At 38.6% G+C, this 20,582-nt stretch overlaps 2 protein-coding genes across 4 annotated transcripts in view; one reads left to right on the top strand and one right to left on the bottom strand.

The window, feature by feature from the left end:
* uggt2 (UDP-glucose glycoprotein glucosyltransferase 2) overlaps window positions 1-11,597 on the bottom strand; it is a 46,601-nt gene extending 35,004 nt beyond the window's left edge. For all 3 annotated transcript variants that reach the window (XR_010930619.1, XM_067603649.1, XM_067603651.1), the window contains exons 1-14: window positions 11,487-11,597; window positions 9,935-10,098; window positions 8,597-8,679; window positions 8,324-8,454; window positions 6,355-6,467; window positions 5,977-6,154; window positions 3,332-3,428; window positions 3,172-3,244; window positions 2,893-2,993; window positions 1,987-2,086; window positions 1,458-1,518; window positions 1,064-1,155; window positions 742-892; window positions 90-209 (exon numbers count right to left, since the gene is read on the bottom strand). Coding sequence is in view for 2 of the 3 variants with exons in the window: in XM_067603649.1 (XP_067459750.1) it covers window positions 90-209; window positions 742-892; window positions 1,064-1,155; window positions 1,458-1,518; window positions 1,987-2,086; window positions 2,893-2,993; window positions 3,172-3,244; window positions 3,332-3,428; window positions 5,977-6,154; window positions 6,355-6,467; window positions 8,324-8,454; window positions 8,597-8,679; window positions 9,935-10,059 (1,425 nt within the window). In the remaining variant the exon portion in view is untranslated. The remainder of the gene's footprint in view (window positions 1-89; window positions 210-741; window positions 893-1,063; window positions 1,156-1,457; window positions 1,519-1,986; window positions 2,087-2,892; window positions 2,994-3,171; window positions 3,245-3,331; window positions 3,429-5,976; window positions 6,155-6,354; window positions 6,468-8,323; window positions 8,455-8,596; window positions 8,680-9,934; window positions 10,099-11,486) is intronic.
* Window positions 11,598-13,368: 1,771 nt separating this feature from the next.
* hs6st3b (heparan sulfate 6-O-sulfotransferase 3b) overlaps window positions 13,369-20,582 on the top strand; it is a 62,558-nt gene continuing 55,344 nt past the window's right edge. Inside the window, exon 1 of the mRNA XM_067603648.1 lies at window positions 13,369-14,964. Coding sequence (XP_067459749.1) covers window positions 14,420-14,964 — 545 coding nt within the window. The 5' untranslated portion in view covers window positions 13,369-14,419. The remainder of the gene's footprint in view (window positions 14,965-20,582) is intronic.

Here is a 20,582-nt window from a genome sequence, read left to right as displayed (position 1 = left end):
GTAGACAGGAGAAAATGAAAGAGTGAATTAATAGTCTGAGATCCGTAAAAGACAAGATATATCTGATTTTTGTCATTTTGGGGACTCACCAGGTTGAAGAAATTGCGTCGGATCTGCCGAATGACTCCAGGAAAGGTGGCTCTCAGGAGCTCCTGTACGCCCGTTGGCCAGCTGTGGTACATCAGGTCATTCTCAATGTCATTTATCCACTAGAAAGCACATGAAAATATAAAGCTTGTGAGAAAATTACAATATTCTGACTGGAAGAATGGCGATTCATATATTTGGACTACATTTCCTTCTTGACATGTTCAGTCGATGTATAAAGCTCAACTGTTCAACATCAGACAAAGCTATGACATAGTTTTTTAAGATGAATGACCAGAATCAGAGCTGCAAAATTATCCATAATTGGTGGCCAATCTGGCACTAACAATGGTCTCGCTCACATTTGACACACCATGATTATCTCTCCTTCTGACAGCCTTAATATCTTCATTTCTTTGGCATTTTTTATAGTACATAGAATATTAAAATAGCCAGAGGTGCTAAAATGAAATCTTGCAAGTTTTTAATTTGATAGCTTTTCTTGGCTAACTTCCCAGTTAATAACTGAGGTTTTTGGCATGCTCAAGATTGTTGCAAAAGCCTGATGTCTGATCCACTAATTGACACCCTGGTGAGAGTACACAAAGAAAAAAATAACTTGCCAGAAAAATAATGCTTTTGGACAGGACTCACCATGATCGCTGGATGTCTAATATCTAGGGCATAGCTGTCATCCACGAGGTTTACAGGTAATCTCAGCAGCGTGCCCTGATGTTCTCCTTTTATGCCTAGGTTATGAAGACCCTCCAAGACCCTGGCCTCTCCTCTGAGGATGTCCAAAATGCTATAAATACAAAATCACAGTTCTTTTTACATGCGATAGTTATGTGGCAGTGGCTTTCAAATGCAGCAAACTCTGATCTTGTTGCAAAAGAATCACTGAGCCAATGCATGGGTCTGAGGCTTCCTGCGGAGAGCATAAGCGAACTACTGCTCCCTCCTGCTGTGCCCCTACCTGAAAGGGTTGTGAATGTCCAAATCAATGTGCAATCCGTTGATGAAGAGCTCCCCGTCTCCTGGGTGAACACCAATTGTCTCACTGAGATGCTGAAAGAACAAACTCAAAGTGTTAGTCGAATGCCAAAACCCCCTAAATTTTACCTTAAATGTCCAATCTTTGAAAACGAATAGGTTCCCAGACACTGCAGCAGTAAGTAGAAGAGATGCACAGAGACAAAGAGAAAAGTAAGAATAAAATGTCTTGATTGATGTTGTTACGGAAGTTATTTCAGATACAGATTAGAAACTCATTCTCTAAAATAAAACTTGTACAATGCTGTCTTAATTGTGCTATCAAACAAAACCCTTTTGCACTGTCATGTGGGACACTGCTTATGATATGATCGCACCTTTTGGTTCTCCTCAATTTCTTTTCTCATTTCCTGCTTTACAGCCACTCTTGTCAGTGATCTGTGGGAACAGTAAAACATGTACAGTCACCATCAGCTTTTACCACATCCCCAGCCAGCAGTAAAATGCCAGTTTTAATCTCCAAAAACCCATGGGCCCACAAGATGGTACATTTGCAGTCAATTCCCTGTAAACATCCAGGTCTTACTCAGCACTTTTTGCTGTTATTACAAGCTGCCTGTGCAGACATCGAGGAAAAAAAAAAAAACTGATTAGAACTGTGCATTAAAGGTGAATTTTTTTGTGGAGCTAATATGTAGGTGTCACAAGGAAGACTATCATGCTCAAACAAATGGGTTTAAAAAGGCATATCTGAGGTGAACTTTAATAAAAGCATTTTTGTGGATGCGTTTACACATTGTGATACTGATTAGGGCTCCAAAATAAATAAAAAAAGCATAATTTTGGAATGGTACCAGATGTGTTAGTCACTTAGTCAAAAAGAGGAAATAAGATGAATTTTCTAACCTGGCTTTGCTTGGAAAGTTCTGACTGAGGTCTCGCATGAGCTTCAAAGCATCAAACTTTGGCACGGACAAGATTCTGGCAGCTGCTTGGAAGCTGAGATCTGCAGAGATCAAATGATGAATTCATCAACATGTATACATCTACAAAGGCACATTGTGTTTAGACAAAACAAATCCATGCAAGAAAATCAAAGGAGACTACATTAACCTGGCTATGACACAGTGTCATTGCCTGTGGTAAAATGATTAACTGTTGTTAAAAACCTGAAAAATATTCACTTATGCTGCACTCAATTATCAGTCTGGCCGTTGCTAATTGGGGTGTAACACAACACTACTAATTGTATCTGTATCTGTGTATGTCACAAAAATACGTATATTCGGATTTATACCAGCAGGGATGTGATGTATAACAGGAAGTTTTTAAAAACGGTTGCTAAATTTTCTGCAGTCAGTTGTTTTCTACTGTCATTTACACTCCTCACACATATATCCACAAATTTAGCTGCCAACAAAATATATGAAACAATATTTTAACTATGTACCTGAATTAATCAAATAATAAAGCAAGAAAAACACAAAAAACACAAGTCTAAACTAAGTCTAAATAAAGCTTAATAAATAAAACTAAAATAGATACAACTGCATTCTGCAAATATTCAGATGGTTTTTCATACATGTTCAGAGCACATTATCTATGCACATCTGGATAATGTATTCAAATTCATTTACACTTCTACTTGCTGACAGTACAAAATAAAAGCAGTCAGCCACAAATATACCGTAACTTCAAAGCCAAAACAAAAAACGAAATTACACATTACAGTCATATAACATTCCAACTGTATTGATCAAAGTTATTTTCTTACCATCATTAAAAAACAATACTGAAACTGAAAAGCGATACCTTGCAGTTCCCACACTTTGAGAGGGGCCATGTCATTGGTACTCTCCTGGAGATGTTTACGAAGCTCAACGAGTTGCTCCAGGAGTTCAGGGTGAGATTTCCTCAAGAGAGGTGAAAAAAAGAGCAAGATACATTATACCACTCTGATTTCTTTTTATCTTTTTATCAACTCACACAAAGCACAGTCAGAGCACCAGATGCCTAGCAGCAATAACAGAGAATACAGGAGATCAAAAACAATCTGTATGGCAATTAACATGTTACAGTTTAGCTACTTACTTTAATTTCCCAAAAAAGAATCCTTGGACGTCATCATTATCATCATCCTCAGGATTCGGGACTGCCTTTGAATCTACAAAGCAAAAGCAAAAGATTAGTGTTTCATTGCCTCGGACACAGCATGGTCCGGCACAGAATATTTCATAAGTCACCAACTGACCTTTTACTTTGGTGTCATCCACAGCTTTGTATTCTGTGCTTTTGATAGCCAACTCCACACCATACCCAGATAAAAGCATTTTTAGAGGCTTTGGATTCTGCGGCAGTGAGAAGCAGAGCAGAATAATGGCTTAGATTTAAAACAATTAGAGTTGTCTACAGTATGTGCACATTACTGTCAAAAGTATAGTGGTTACAATTGTCAACACTGCATTGAAGAGTCGTCCCAGGGAGGATCTTTCCTCCTATACCTATACACCCTTACTATATGGCCAAATTATATGTGGACATTCCTTCTAATTAGTGGGTTTAGCTGACTCAGCCACACCCATTGCTAGCATTTCACATCACCACTGACAAAAATTTGCTGTAGAGTGGGTCTTACTGAAGAGCTCAGTGACTTACAATGTGGTACTAGATGCCATTTTTCCAATAAATCAATTCTGCCCTGCTAGATTTTGTCTTGTACCTGAAGTGAAAATGTCTATAAGCAACAATCGCTTAGCCACACAGTGGTAGATCAATTGCTGACAAACAAACATTGTCCGTGTTTCCAGGAGTCACAACCGAGTTCTCAACTGCACCAAGAAGCAACATCAACATGAAACCTGTTTGTCAGGAGCTCGAAAACATAAGCTGCCATGAACAGCAGCACACAAGCCTACGATCACCATACGCATGTCAAGCATCGGCTGAAGTCAAGCACACCACCATTGGACTCTGGAGCAATGAACTATGTCTCACTATCTGATGTCTGATGGATGATGGGTTTGGCTGATACCAGGAAAATACCACCAATCTGAATGTTCACTGTAAAGTTTGGTGGTGGTGTTGGTGGTGGGGTGGGGGGGTAATGATATGATGTAGTGCTCTTTGCTTCAATTAAGGAAAACAAGAATGCTTGATGGACCTTTCGATTGTGTCCGAACGGCACCAAGCCAGGCCTTATCGCCCAATATCAGTTCATTAGGGGTGTAATGTTCAGCTGATCACATTATTTTAGCCATTGAGTGAATATCTACATATGACCTCTTAACTGTGTTTGATGTAAAAGTTGCTTGTTTTGAAAGTATTTTGCAATACTGTATTCAGTGAAAACTAGAAACTGTAAAATGTTTCTCCACTGGTAACAAAAAGCACATAACTGCCACAAACAGCAGCAGAGTCACTGACATCCAACCTTGACCCTGATATCACCCAGATTCAATGCACTGCCTCAGCCTTTCACAGGCACCATCAGAAGACTTTCACACCCACACACCCTGTTTCTCTTCAACTCACATGTCTTGAAGAAAAGCACCTTTTATTCCCTCAAAGGCATCTGTTATCTCAGATTTTCAGTTTTTCACAGATATGTGTTAATTCTTCTCTTGAGCATTGTTCAGTAACGCAGTACGGTCTGTTCAGTCAATTATTCTGATGATTACAATAAAAATGACAAAACTTCAGTGGCTCCAGCTTCTTAAATGTTAACATTTGCTGTTTTTATAGTCTTCTATGACAGTAAACTGAATATCTTTGGGACTGTTGGTCACACAAAACAAGCAATTTAAAATATGTCACCTTCAGCTCTATGAAACTGAAGGGCATGTTTTAAACAATTTTCCGTCATTTAATAGACCACACAATTAATAGATCAATTGAAAAAAAATGAAAAAAGCACTGTAATAGTCATCTAAATAATCATTTCTGTAAAGATGAAAGTTGATACTGTGTTATGGAAATCATAAACTTTTATGTTTCACTTACAATTGTCAAGTGAAATCTGTAGCAATACTTTGCACTACCAAATCTATATTTCATAAACACACCAGCTCTGTTGAGTTACTTTGTTTTCAAAACCTAATAACCTGGGGAAGGATAAGTTAAAAGGGTAGCTAACTAATGAGAAAAGGAAATACCCTGCTGAAATTGTGTCACTTGCTAAAGGTATGAGTTAAAGGATGCTAGTGTTATTCTGTATTTTTCTTATTGTCGAAACATCCCATTAAAAGACCAAAACCAACATAGTATTAGTCTATCTCTCAATGCTTTAAGATTTTCCTTCCCTGTCTGTGGCACTCAGCCCTAAGCCAGTTCAATCCTGCTTAAGACATAAATCTTTAAAAACAGGTCACAAATCTTCATTTTTTGGTAATTTCCTCAAACAGCTGGGCACTGTGGATTTTAGCAAATGTTATGAAACCAAGTGAACAGTACATTTGTTGGGGGCTTTTTTCAGTCGCAGATTAATACACATTTGGTGTACCAGTGAGTATTTATGGCAATAGGATGGTGTATATGGGACTGACTCAAAATAAACTCTGGTGCCCCATGTTCTTTTTAATGGAGGAACATGTCACTCAGTGCAGCAGTGTGGCTCAGTTATGTGTTTTATTTGTTTTCTGACAACAATGGATGTCACTGGGATGGCACAGAGGAATAAGTTATATAAAGCTTTGGCTGCACAGGCAATACTTGTCAGTTAGATCCATTTGTTGTTGGTTTTGGTTTGTTCATGGGTTTTGTTCACAATAAGAAATATATAGAGTATTGCCAGCTTTAACCTTTTAAAACTTAACAGAGCAGAACAGCAAGAACAGCAGAACATTATTAATTAAAAAGGCAATTGGTCAGTAGAACATAATTTTAATCATTGTTACTCACCGCTACGAAATGCCGCAGTACATATGTGAGAGTGCCCTCTTCAGCCTTCTCTGACAGCACCTTATGAAAGGACGTAAACTTCTTGGTTCCAATCTCAGCATAAAGGATCACAACTGGCACGTCTGTTTTATTGACTCCTGGATATGTGTGATCATTCTTGTATAAATATGGTTTTGGCCTGCAAGCATTTGGAAATGTTGTTAAAGACATTTCAGAGATAAAATATTTCATATCAACAACATTTCTGTAATCATGTGTTCACAGGCAAAATGCAGTCAGCCAAAGCATTAAAGACTGAGATTCCAATAGTGAATTAACTTTGAAAACTTTGAAATCCAGTTTATCCACAGAGGAGAAGACAATGTCATTCTGAGTTACCTGCCTGCAGCTGCCTTCAGGAGCTTCTTAATGTCCTTCGTACTGCAGCTATGTTGACCATGGATGGAGACAAAGGCAGGACAAGCCTGAGGTGGAGGTTCATCACTGGCTATCTGTTAAGAGAAGGCAGGACAGGAATGTTTTATTATACATCAATTACAACACTAATGCTAATGCACTAATGTAAAATATGTGTGATCACGGCAATGTAATGCAATCTGGATTTAATAAAACACAACAAGGCAGGTCTATAATAACAAAATCTGGCATCACCCCCTACCTCTTCAGTGTGGGCCAAAGTTAACCAAAGTTAATCAGTCACCTCACTCATTTATTCTGAATATTTTAACTGTGTTGTTTGTAATATTGTTTAAGCAAACATTTTTACGAGGCTAAGAACAAGTGCAATTACCACACCAATTTACACTGTGCGGCACAACACTTCATTTCCCCTGCAAGGGCCATTACTCACCTAAATGTTTAGCACATTTCAAAATGAAAGAAATTCATCAACCAGTGCATCACTATCAACAAAATGAAGTTCTCCCTATCATTACTAAAAACAAGACAATCAAAATGATAAGGAATTGTGAACACGGCATGCAGTGAAAATGTATTTCTTTATTTCATTTGTCATTCAGACTTTGCAGTCACCTAATAATAAAGTCAAATTTCATGTAAAGCCCACCTGAGTATCTATTAAAATTTACATAATATAAACACCAGTTTGAATAAAAATGGTCTCTCAACATGTATGTAACATATATACAGGATGTAATTAATAGTAAAATAAAATATAAAATCCAAAAACTGAAGCTGTTGTGGCATTGGAGAGTTAACCACTTTCTATTCAAACACTCCTGCCTTTCTAGCCAGAGTATTTCACCTGCCTCCCGTCTCACATTTGCTCACTGTAGGCAAAAATGCTCTCAGCCTCTGCTGTAATGTTCTCACATTGAGCATCCATTACATGTTCAGCTTCTCTGTCTCTTCCCTGTCTTCTCTGTCCACTTTTCCCTTACCAAACCATCATGAATTTGTACACCTCCTCCTCTTGCATGAGCAGGATATTGTCCCTCTCTGATGTCTGCCTGTTCCATACTCAAGGACAGTGGTACCTAAAACTCCCCTGCAGTATAATTATGCTTAAGAAATGACACTCAACTAGTTGCACATGTAAGCTAGATTTGACAACATGTGAATGGCTGAAAAAAAATTTCAGAATGAACTTAACGAATCTCAAAATCCATCTGTTATCAGCTCTTTTGGCATTTTTAATTATTAAACATTTATGTATGACAGGTTATGACAGAATGTAGAATATTTTGCATATAAGGTTTTACACCATGCGCATGTTGATAAATGCATCTGAAAGTAATATAAAATGCAATTAAATCGATTTTGATCGCCAACGCCAACTCTGTTTGTCGCTGGATCAATTCAAGATAATTGTCCTATACATTTGAATTCTGTGAGAACCGAATGACAAATACAACCACTGTTGTGAGAAAATTAGTTATTGATGTGGAGTATTTCACACGGTGTTTTGAGAATAATGACTGGATTGTGCCAAAACAGCGGAGATGTAAGTAAAGACTGCAGAGCACCCTCGGTCAAGATTAGGGTAAACATACAATGGCTGTGTCCACAATCACTACCGGAAACACTATATGTACTGTCATGCCATTGAGTGTGTAAATGTATGCACTATATAGTGCCCTAAATTAGACCACATGAAACAACAAAGGTCCATGGCATCTACACTCTTTTCTGCTAACAAATCTGAACTTACTGCTCACTTTAAGGTATCCATTTTACACAAGTAATGAATGAATGAACAAGGGATTATTTCAGATACAGCAAAAGTAAGAACCTCTAACAGGAAATGGACCTGGCTCTCCATATGTCCAGGCTGCCAGTGAGAAAGCATTACAATAGTCCACTTCACACTATTTTGCTCACACCATACCTGCTGGGATGCATGAACAGCTGGTGAGTAGGACCGCGAGGCCAGAGAAAATTTGAGGAGATTAAGTTGAAGATCTGTGAGGAACTGGCCCGCCTTCTTAATGATCAAATTGTAGTACGAGCGGACAGACTCTGTGAGACACAACAACATTAGTAACATGATGCTTTTTAGAAGTGAAGGACAACTGAAGTGGTGCGAAATTATTTAAAATGTGTTATAATATACACCAATTACACCTCTACGATCAATGTAATGGCTTGGTTTCAAACATACCTCCTTGCTTGTATACAGTCAGCTCTTTCACAGTGTCAACAAACTGCCAGAATTTCTCATTTCCATCTTCTCCAATAAACTCGCTGCACAGAGAAAAGTGAAATCAAATAATATTAGACAACATTATTCAGTAATGACAGTATTGTGAGTAACAATGCCAAACATTAAGAGCTACAGATCACATAATAAATCTATATGATCTGATTATAACTGAAGCATTACACAGACTGGGCTTACAGTATGTGTTGATGACAATCTGAATATTTTTAACCAAAAAAATCACATCTAAAAAGTAAAAGTAAATGTAAATTTCTCATAACAGTGTTTCCCTCATGTTGAATGCTTTGGGGTGTCAGCAGTAAATTAATGGATATTTGGGGTTATTTCTGGCATCAAAAAAAAAGATTGTTTTTGTCTGGCGGGGGTTCTTGTTGGTCTGGCGGCCTGCCAGGCCTGTAAAATTATAGGGGAAACACTGGAAAACTTTATACATAAGGTATTAATAGTGTTACAATAGGCCTTTTTATGGAAGACATTAAGACATGTAACAGTACGAAATGCACAGGTGTAAATAATTAAATTAACGATGGCTAAATTACATTTAGCTGCTTCAGTCTCAGGGTCCCGTGAAGGTGCATGCCTATATTTACTATCACACAAGCATGGCTTACAGCAGCACTTGAATAGAACACTATAATCAGTAACACATGTGTTTCCTACTATGACAAGTCAAAGGCCTATAGATGGGTGGCATAACATCTCTTTTTTTCAAAACTGACATTTCCGAGGTTAGGAAAGCACTGAAACATCCTCCTAGAAAGTTTGGCTGCTATTAAAGTCAATTGTGAATCATTTAAGGGCACTTATTTAAAGAACTGCAATGCCTTCTTGGATAGAATCTGTAATTTTGACAGGTACAAGTAAATTTAAGAAGCATTTTTCCCAAAAATGGATGTTTGGGGAATTACACTCTTCAGTTTTTTCCGACCTCTACAATGTGAGACTGTCCTCTTTATTTTTTGTTAGGAATTTTGGGGAGTTTACCTTCTAAATTAAAAGCTAACACATGGTGGGTATTTTATGGGCTGATTCCAGTACTTTTAGACTCATGAGAAAATAAATGATTCAGTAGCCATAATTTTATTCCTGGAATTATGCTGAGGGCTTTGCAACAGCCTTTGGATCTTCATGCTGGAAAATAAAATTTACAAAAATATAGCTGAACAATTATCTGAGTAAAAAAATATGAAAATTTGATGTCAAGTCCAGATTTTCTGAGGGGGCCAGTTTAAGCAGATGTGTCCAGATGTGCATGTCCAGGGGATGAGTAGTATGTACCTTGTCTCCAGGAGGAAAGGCGTCATGTTCCACTTGGCTTTAAGACTGGCAGTGACGCCTTTGGGTGCTGATATGACGTGCTGTATGTTCAGCAGCAGCAGTGACATCACAACAGCGTTCCTCATTGTCTCCACGTAGCATGAACCTGCAGAGGTAGAGAGAGTCTGACAGAAAGGGAGAAATTACTCCTCATTCTGGGGGGAAAGAAAGAATGTGCAGTGTTGGCTGTCACTTCCTGCCACAACAAAATAGACAACCAGCAGGACAGACATACAGACATATAGACATTTATAAATATACTGGTATTTACCATGTTCTACTTAATGCCACCATCTCCTTTTGTTTTTGTTTATTTTATGTTATCTATATAATAATGACTGTCTTGTATTATCCCTACTAATATCTCTTTATTTCATTATCTGTAGATTAACACTTGCATTGTTTTTGTTTGTCTTACATTGTTAAAGTCACATTGAAATTGTACCAATATTAACTTCTATATATTACTTACATATATATATATATATATATTACTTTATTTCATTCATTTATTTAATTGTCCATTTTATTCTAAAAAAAATAAGATAAGCTCATTCTGTATTAGCTCCACAACGGGGAAATTTGCAGTGTTACAGCAGCAAAGGTGACAGTGCACTAACAAGAAGCACCAGTTAAAAAGCAAGATATAATAAATAAGTAAACAGTAAAAAAGCAAAATATAATAAGTAGACAGATTGAATGGTTGAATTCTCATTATTGCACATGGGAAATATTGACATTGCACTGTTTAATATACACTGATATTGCACATGAGTGAATTGTCAGATTCTGGAGACGGTGTTGTAAAGTCTGACAGCAGCATTCACATTGTTTTTGTTCATTTCAGTCCTTAACATTGTCTCTCATAATTGTAACTGTGCTTTGGCAACACACGTCAAATGCCATGCCAATAAAGCCAAATGAATTGAACTGACTGGAGTCGAATTGAATACTTCAGCGCAGTGAACTGAACTGCAGTGAATTGAAATGAACTGCAGTGAAGTGAAGTCAAGTCAAGTGGAGTGAAGTCAAGTGAAGGCAAGTGAAGTGTCAGCGCAGTTCTCCGCCTTTGATACATACTAGTCGGTTGAACTATATTGAACTGAACTGGAGTGAAGTGAAGTGGCAGTACCTTCGCCTTTGATAGCTGCCAGTTAGTGCCACGTAGTGACTCTAAGTTACTCTGTCGACCACAACACAACACTGGCACGCACACAAGTCTGAAAAACAACTCAATCGACGTTACGGAAGGTGTCGAAAAATCACGTCGAGCTGTTAGATGAACGTGTTAACAAACGACCAGCAGAGTCACACACAAAACACACTAAAGTCAACTTAACGGTAGCGTATAAGTAAACAGCGTGACGTGATGAAGACGGTACAGTAAGTTAGCGTCATTAGACAGAGTCGATAACGGTCGCTTGTTATAAACATGGCGCGTTAACAGTGTGCATTATAAGTATAAGTGTACAAGTACTGTTGGTAGCTGTGTTGCCAAAAATATGTCCCTCACCCCGTTGCTGGTGGTGACCGCTTCTGGCAGATATTTTTCTGGTTATTTTGGGCAGCTGCTAACAGCTAGCGGGTTGCCGGGGTTGCAGCGTACCGGACCGGGGTGGCTCCAGCTGGCCGTTATTCATATGTGAAACAACCGCAAGAGTAAAAATAATAATGGCGCATGCAATTGTTTTTAGGAGCAGTCTGTCACATTATATACACGTACAAGGGGAAACACTGGTGTGAAATTAAATAAAAAATGCTGGTATAATGTGAATTTATTCTGGCACAGCGGTAGCCACCTAAAGAGACTGACCCTGCAGCTCAAACATTTTGCCACCAAACCAGCAAACAGAGTAGAGTTGAACCTATGAGTTGAACACTGAACATCACTGGAGTGAATGAGTAAGTGTAAAAAACTGTGTAGGCAGATATTTACAGTGGGTTACACTGGTTACACTATATAAAATATGTAATGATTACACTGTTTCAATATGTTCATGATGAGCCAATGTTAAGATGTAGCCTATATAACTTGTCTATGTAGTGTTATAACTGCAGTGTTATAACTGAACAAATAATAATAATAACAACAACAATAATGATGATAACAATAACAACAATATTGACAGTAATAATAATTGTTTTTATTTTTGGTGATGTTTATATACAGTACTAGTTAGGGCTGGGCAATATGGACGAAATCAAATATCACGATATTTTTGACCACATACCTCGATATCGATATTGCGACCATATTGTAGGGATGATTATTGGTGCTTTCACAAAATAGTTACACAATGAGATTTTTGATACACCTTCCCATTCCCTAGAATAAGAAAGCGGGTACAAACTTTTTTAGACCCTTTTTACCTCATACGAAAAACAAACAATACAAAACAATAGTCCCAAATTACAAAATCAAACATTTCATTCACTATTATGTTTATACCTCACTTTTATATTTGTTTACTGTTATTTTTGAACATGTTTTTAAATTCACAGTACTACAGTACTACACATTTTTACTTCCCTATTCTATCAATTAACAGTTATACATCTATTCTTTATATTTGTCCTAGTCCTTCTTTTTTAAACAAACATATTTTAAAAATACATTTTTGACTGGTATTGTATATCTGTATATCAATCCATTAGTCAAAATTAAAGGGCTAGTCCAGCAATTTAGTATCAGACTTCCATAAAGTTGATTGATTTGCAAGAGACAAATGAAAAAGGATGGTCAAAATGAATACAGCAGGCGCTGAGATAGTTCTACTTTATATTTATTATCGTTGAGGTGTACAAAATATTAGAAACACTTTTCAATGTAATGCACTCCAGTACACCACCACCTGGCAATGTCAACAAAAACTGAAAATGTATAAGCTTCGTAAAAGTAGAACTTACAGCAGAGTTGTTGTATTTGATTGCATTAGATTACTCAGGTGTTCCTAATAAAGTGCTCAGTGAGTGTATATGCATCAACAACGCTTGATCCTACATTTTTCATAATTCAACTATATAGCAACTTTTATACATGCCTGGTAAAATGCTCACATCATGGACGTCTAATCCCCCGATGACATCATCAGAGCTATTTTCTCTGACAAGACAAAGCTCCCACAGAGCCATAGAGTAGTATTTCTCATTAAGAGCAAACTGATCCCCATTTATAAAATTGGTGGATTGTCCCTTTAAGCCTATGTTTGGTAGGTTCATGCGAGGTTTTCTCTATTTCATACCTATTGAAAACTCTGGGAGTATTGGAAGTTGGTCAGTATTTATGATATTTTTTGAATGAATTATCAATTAAATATGCCTAATTAAAAAAAACACTTATACAGCACAAGGTTACTTAAGTATAGGTTCAATTAGAAGAAATAATGAGTGTGTAGTCTAAAATTACACACAAGCTACATAAATGATAGATATTAGATGTGTGACGTTGCAGTGGAGACAGCAGCTTTCACTTTTAATTGCTTCTCCTTAAGAGCACTGTCTTTTTAACATTTATTCTGCATTAAACTGGGCTATTTAAAAAGCTATATCCTTACACTTGCAACTACAGGCTGGGAGCAGAGTGGTAGTGCTATCTCTTTAATCATCAAAGGTCACAGCTGATGAATGCGCCTCAAAAAGTTACAGTAGATTTGGTATTTATATGCGGTTAAATCTCCATGTTGTTTCTGTTCTGTGTCCCTGTGGGCTTCTGGCTTTGCACTGTGTTAAACAAGATTATGGGATGGACGGGATGGGATGTAAGAGCTTTCCCAGCCCAACCGCGACAAGAGCATAACGCATACTATTTGTCGGCTCGGATGCAGCAGCATCCTCTCAAAAGCACTGCTTCAGCACAGTCGGTCAGACCGCCTCAACCCCGCCGAGGATGCTGTAGGATGCTGCCGGTTCAGAGGATTCAGCCCAGCAGCCCGAGTCGAGCGCTTTCTGCTGAAATAAGTATATTACCTAAATGAACCCCACTGTGATTTAGACCGGGATCGGTACCAGAAAGAGAGAGGGGGGTAAAAAAAAAAAAAAAAAAAAAGAAAAAAAACTACAAACTCTCATCGGCTGCCTCATTTTCAACTTGACATCCAAGCATGGGAGACGTCGGCACGGATGCGTCTCGTTTTAGAAGTTGGACAGCCAAAACATTTTTAATGCCATGACTCTTGACTTTGGACGAGATTTCCAGCGCAGTGCAGACGGCGTGCAGCATTTCACAAACGAGAAGGTGCAGCATTTTAGAAACCGAAAGGTGGACTTTTCCTTCTGTCCAGATGATGCGTCTGTGGAGGGTGTTATCTGATCAACATGTGGCACTCAGCCTGAATAATAGACACCTTTAGTCCACCTGAGGCATGGAGGGATATTGATTCCTAAAAGAACCCCCGTGGGTGCTACTTATTATTCAGAGTAATGAAATGAAGACACTATCTTGATATAATGGATGATAAATCCAGTAAGCTCATCTTGGTTCCTATTTTAGCTGTCCTTTTTGTTATGATAGGTTACCAGTATATATGTCCCGCTGGAAGCAATTCGTGCCACTTTAAGACTGGGGAGAAATTAAGAGGGGTAAGCCTACTTTCCACTCCGTATCAGGACAGCGATGATTTTTACAGAGATCAGGACCTGGAGGACGACAGCCCTCCAAAACTACCGTCCAAATTCAACTTCACCGAGAGAGACCTCGATAGACACGTGGAGTTCAACATCAAAGGGGACGACGTGATAGTGTTTCTGCACATCCAGAAGACCGGAGGAACCACTTTTGGGAGGCACTTGGTGAGGAATATTCGCTTGGAGCAGCCGTGCGACTGTAAGCCAGGGCAGAAGAAATGCACATGTCACCGGCCAGGGAAGGAAGAATCGTGGCTCTTCTCCCGGTTCTCTACTGGATGGAGCTGCGGGCTGCACGCAGACTGGACCGAGCTGACGAACTGTGTACCTGGCATTATGGATAAGAAGGAGGCCGAGAGGAATAGAAGGTACATGACTTTATGCGTGTGTGTGTGTATGTGTTTGTGTGTGTGTGTGTGTGTGTGTGTGTGTGTGTGTGTGAATGAACAGGCATGCAAAAAACCCATGATTCATTCAAAATAGAACTTAAATTTTATCCTTGTGCAAGTATGCATAACCTACTTGCACAATAATTTCTACTAAGTTGCATTGGCAGATCATCTGTTTTTTCCCCCTCTTCTTGTATATTTTGCATGCTCGGGCAGGCAGAGTGGGGAAACATTTCACTGCCATTGTATCATGTGTATGTGATAAATAAATCTTTCCCACTACTTTGAACGGTGGTGGAATATGCACAGGGTGGGATATGTGCTCCCCCCCCCCAGCCCCCACCTCCCCTGTGGTCTCCCCTCCTGCAGAATAGTTTAGTCTGCTTTTCTCTAATCAGTGTATAGTCACACATTTGACCTTCATGGTGAGCTTCCACAAGCAAAAGACACTGATTATAAAATGGCAAATAATTGCAACCAATCAGCAAGCAATCAGTGACTTGTGGGAGATTGGTGTGTATGCGTAAGTGTGTGAGGTCATGGGAAAATGGAATGGTATAAACTGCCAAAACATTTAACATAGTTTTTTTTTTTAATACTTTGCATGTCCCACTGACGTATAAACCTCTTGGCTGTCTTTGTTCTTTTTTGTCCACGTCAGTCCCTCACAATGAGCTTCTTCCTGCCCAGCTGTACCATTGAGGTTATTCTCCCTATCTGTGCCATTAAGCGATTGTACTGAACCCATTCACAAGATCCCCTTTTCACAATTTCAATGATGTTGTTTGTGAGTGCACAGTCCAAATGTTCCAGCACCCTGCGGTGATTTAATTATCACTGGATCAAAGCTCCAATCGCACCTTTTTTCGGAGAGTTTTAATGAAGCACACACACTCTGAATCCATAAGGATAAATTAAAGGGCAAGTGACGGATTTCCTTCACTGGCTTTTCATTGCTCTGGGTGTCCATCTATGTCGATTAAGATGTCTAAAGTTTGGGTGTATTGTACTCGAACCCCGACCCATACACCACTACACACAACTGGCCCTGTATCCTTGGCCTTTGTGTCTCAGTGTGATGTATCCTTGTCCATTTGAGGTGTTCTTAATGGTTTACATAACTAGTGCACTACTGTGCCATTTTATCTCAGGATTGAGTTCAAATGATCATGTTTGGTTTGGTAGTTGCTCAGAAATTATCTTGAGAAGAAAAGCAAAGCAGAAGCAGTTAATTTAAAATGCATTATCTCCCCAATATTTTCTTCTGTAATTGCAGTAGAAATGACTTTTGCAATTGTACTAATGTAATAGAGATTCAGTACAATTACTAAACTGGAACATCGTAATGAACGAGTCACTGCATATGTGTGTGTGTGTGTGTGTGTGTGTGTGTTTTCACTCAGCAGAATAGATGTGCGCTTTATTCAGCACACTTACACTATTGTTATTGCAGTCATTGCTTCTTTAAATTGCATTAGAGATTAGCTTATTCATTAAAAGACACATTAAAACTCTATCAGTCAGATTTATACTCTTAAACATAGCTGCACATGTGTATCAGATAGAAAAAGCAAGCACAAGCTGCGTTTTTGAACTGTGGAGAATCTCCTTCTCTGTTTTGAAAGATGCAATCATACACCCAAGTACAAGAACATGAGCACATGATTTATTTCTGCTGTGCCAAGTGTTTCCTTTACTCAGAAAAGTGCTCACTGGACGCGACAGCTCTTCATTTCACAGCTGCAGCATCTATTCTGCACTTACAGTCCTCTCATCCCTTGTTCTTTAGTGGGCTCCCGCAGCATCTATTCTGAGATTATTCTGCCTCTGTCTCAACCAAGACTGTTGGCAGACACATTATGTTAGACTCCCTCACTAACCAGACACTGCAAATGGCACATTTACTAAGTGAGATGACTAATAGTATTATGTAAATTTCATCTTCATAATCATTTTGTGTATGAGCAATGCCTTAATTAAAACATTTTAAATGATATAAGGTCAAAGAAGAGAAAAAAAAAGGCCCCTTGCACAGTAAAATACATCATTTGCAAAATCAACATAATAATCCACTTGTTACAAATATCTTTTCTCCACCTAAGGGTGCAATGGGGAATACCAATCATATATCACTGCCAAATTCAGATGGCGTGCCTTTTTTTTTTTTTTTTTTTTTTTTGCGGCTGAGAGCCTCTCAGATTGAGTGGCTGTCTCTCTGCAGTCCCAGTCATTCACGTTGCCAGCTCTTGAGATGGCAGTTAAGGTGGGCCCAGGTGGGTGGCGATGGCACTGCCTTGCATGGTGTTGTGTGGCCTTTTCAGCAGGGCAGGGCGTGCTGCACGGTGAGCCAGCCGTGCGGCCCGGAAAAGGTCAGGCGTGTCACACTGGATCAGTGTGCGTGTCCTGCGGCGCGGCTCCTCTGGAGTGTGCTGTCAGTCAGGGGAGAAATGGAGCAGGCAGGCAGGCCCTGCTCTCTTCAGGGGCTTTTTTTGGAGAAACATACCTCTAAGTGCTGACTTTTAAGTTGCTTTGTAGAGAGTGCGGCGGTGTTACCTTGTCTGCTGAATGAAGATGGCTTGTTGAGTAGGTTGTTTTCCTCGCAGGTGATTTCAGACACCTGCAAAGAGGAGAACTGCTAGAATTATTTCTGATTATTACATGCTCATTAGCTAACTGTTTGCTGTGTGGAAGCTATATTCAATGTGACGCTGGGGCACAAAATAAGGAGCGGGTTTTCAAAATGTATGTTTTACCAATGCATAAAACTTGTAGGTTGATTGTAGGTCAGTATTGTATAACATTTAAGGTTGCTTCCCATTGAAGTAGCTTACTTTATGCTGTTTTTCACTGCAATATAATCCCATAAATTTCCATCCTAGTGCTGCCAGGACATCTGTCACTGAGATTAAAAAACAACAACAACAACAGCAGCGCAGCTTTATTGTTACTGCTGCAGGTCTGAGGTCAGGAAATCTGATTATTAAACATACAGCCTGAAGTCCTTAAAGTGATGCATACAATATACTCCTTTAATAAATCAGTGGTCAAGAGCAATTATCCATGTATGAATGTATGCATTATCATATTAGTTTAATCATCTGAATTTTTTGCATATGAGAAAATACAAGTGATATTCATTTTAAAAGTCCCCTGCAGATGCAAACAGTGAATATGACAATGAAACAGCTGCAGAATATTCAATTCTGTCATGCCGTCATGATTATGATAAAAAAAAAAAAAAAATCAAGATGTTATTTTGCAGACTTGCAGACACACATCAGAGAAACTGAAGAGAAGCATCTTTCATGTAAGTACAAGGTCACTCAACCAGAACACAGAAATATTCATGCAGGAATTACCATTCATACAACAGAAAGAGAGACTGAGTTCAGTTCAGACGACACACGCTATTACACGTCATCCTCTCAGAGCTCAGACTGTGAGCTTCGGTGTGTTTCAAAGTTATAATCTGGAGGGGAAGACAAACAAGTAACCACTGTTTCTACCTCAGCCTCTCATTTATCCCACATTATTTGTCATGGCTTTAATTATTTACAGCTTCCCTGAAAGTATGGCAAATCAAAGCCTAGCTTTTTGTCAGTGATACACTGAGGTGGAAACTGGATGTTCGTTGATTTACAATTAATCATCAGGGGCCATCCTCTTTGTTGTATAATGTGATGCTGCTGTTGACAATGTCTCTTGGGGCTGGAGAAGAGAGAAACAATTTTGCCGCTGATTTACAGTCATCTCTTCTTTGTTTATGAAGCTTGCACATGTAGGATGTTGGTGACAGTTAGCGGTCAGCTTTTGAATTTGTCTTGTCCATCTTTGCCCTCACACTGACTTCTACTTAGAGCAATGTATCACTTAGGCAAAGCATGTATTATGCAGACCTTTGATGAGTTCACTTACAGTCCACAGCCAGCCCATTACTCATAAATCAGTATTCACTACCAAAATTCACATTTATTTTTAGTTCTTCAAAGTCTTGTTAGTCTGTCTGTTAATGGCAAGATATTGCAAATACTGCAGGGTGGATTTCAGTGAAGAAGGGTGAAAAGTTTGGCCATGGGTCAAGGGAGAAACAGTTGAGCTCTGGTGCAGATAAGGCCATCATAACCCTGTCTCTAAACTCCTAAACTGTCTGGTATTCTTGGATTCCTGAAGGCCGTTCAGTTCAATGTAACTTTATTCATTCCTGTAAGGACAGTTATACACAGCAGCTCATCACCCAGGTTAACAACTACACACACAGCAAATAAGGGAAAATACAGTTCATCACAAAGCTAAGACAGCACTTATAGCAACACTTACACCACATCTCCATCCAATCATATTCATCAAATTAGATGTGGATAAAATTAGTTGTTAATCTTATTGTTGATATTCAGTAACTTTTTCCTACATATCCTTGCCAAGTTTTTTGTAAGCATGGTCTACTATACACAAAGTTCCATAATTCTTGAATACACTGAGCAGATGCTACTACTGTACTGTAAATGTGGATGACTCATCCTTGTACAAATCCCTAATATGCAGGTATTCTCCTAACGCCAGCACATGATTACTATGTGTTTAATGTGCACAATTTAACACAGATTAAACTATTCTAGACATTTTCTATCACTAAAGCCTCTATTTACAATTTCGGTGCCAGCTATAGGACCAAAAACCACACAGCCTTAATGATTCACATGGACTTGTAAACAATATTCAGACCAATAACATTAATACACATTTTTAAGTTCTTAAAGTGTATTTACAGCTTTTTTTTCCCAGTTTCATTTTATGTAAGGTCCTTCCCTTTTAACCGTGGTAATTTATGCATATGCTGATGTCGCAGTTTTTTTTTTATCAATTATAAAATCTTCATTAGCAGCTTTCTTGTTTCTTATGCATAATGAATGCTTACTTCAGAAGTACAAAGAGACCAAGGCCAAAACACACAAGTACAGAACGGACGCGTTCCTGCTCCTTTGATGAAACACAGAGAAAGAGAGATGCGCTCACATAGCAATGACAGAGGATGTCTTCTGCTGTGGTTCGGAATATTTGTGTGAAAATTTGTGTGTATTTTGTACAAGAAGAAAAATACAGAAGAAAAGATTTGAAACTGGCAACTAGTGTAATATGATTTGCTATGCCTTCACCTTGCCTTCTGAATTCTTCGCTTTCTTATTGAGATCACTATTTGAAGGTGGTTGATTTGAACAGTTTTGGTATAACCCAGCTGCTGTACATTTTCAAATCTTCTGGAAGAAGACCTGTCCTGTGTGTGTTATGTGGTAGATCACCAGTATTATTATTAATGGTTACTCTAGCTTGCAGCTGCAGAAGCAATCAAAGAATTATGGGTAGCAACATACTTTATTCATCCGGTTACTTGACTGTAATTACGTAATTTTCTAAGCATGTGAAGCTAATTGTATCTCACCTACTGATTCTGTGGCACTGCAAAATATAAAGTTTACATATTTTACAGTATGTTTGACATTTGACGACAATCCTGCAGGAGCAGTAATAGGCTGTTATTACTTACATGGCACAGCAATGACATGCCCTAATCCTTGGCGGAATAACACACCACATCATAT

Source organism: Thunnus thynnus, chromosome 11 (genome assembly GCF_963924715.1).
Source record: "Thunnus thynnus chromosome 11, fThuThy2.1, whole genome shotgun sequence".
NCBI classification, from domain to species: domain Eukaryota; kingdom Metazoa; phylum Chordata; class Actinopteri; order Scombriformes; family Scombridae; genus Thunnus; species Thunnus thynnus.
This window is presented reverse-complemented; position numbering and strand designations above follow the sequence as displayed.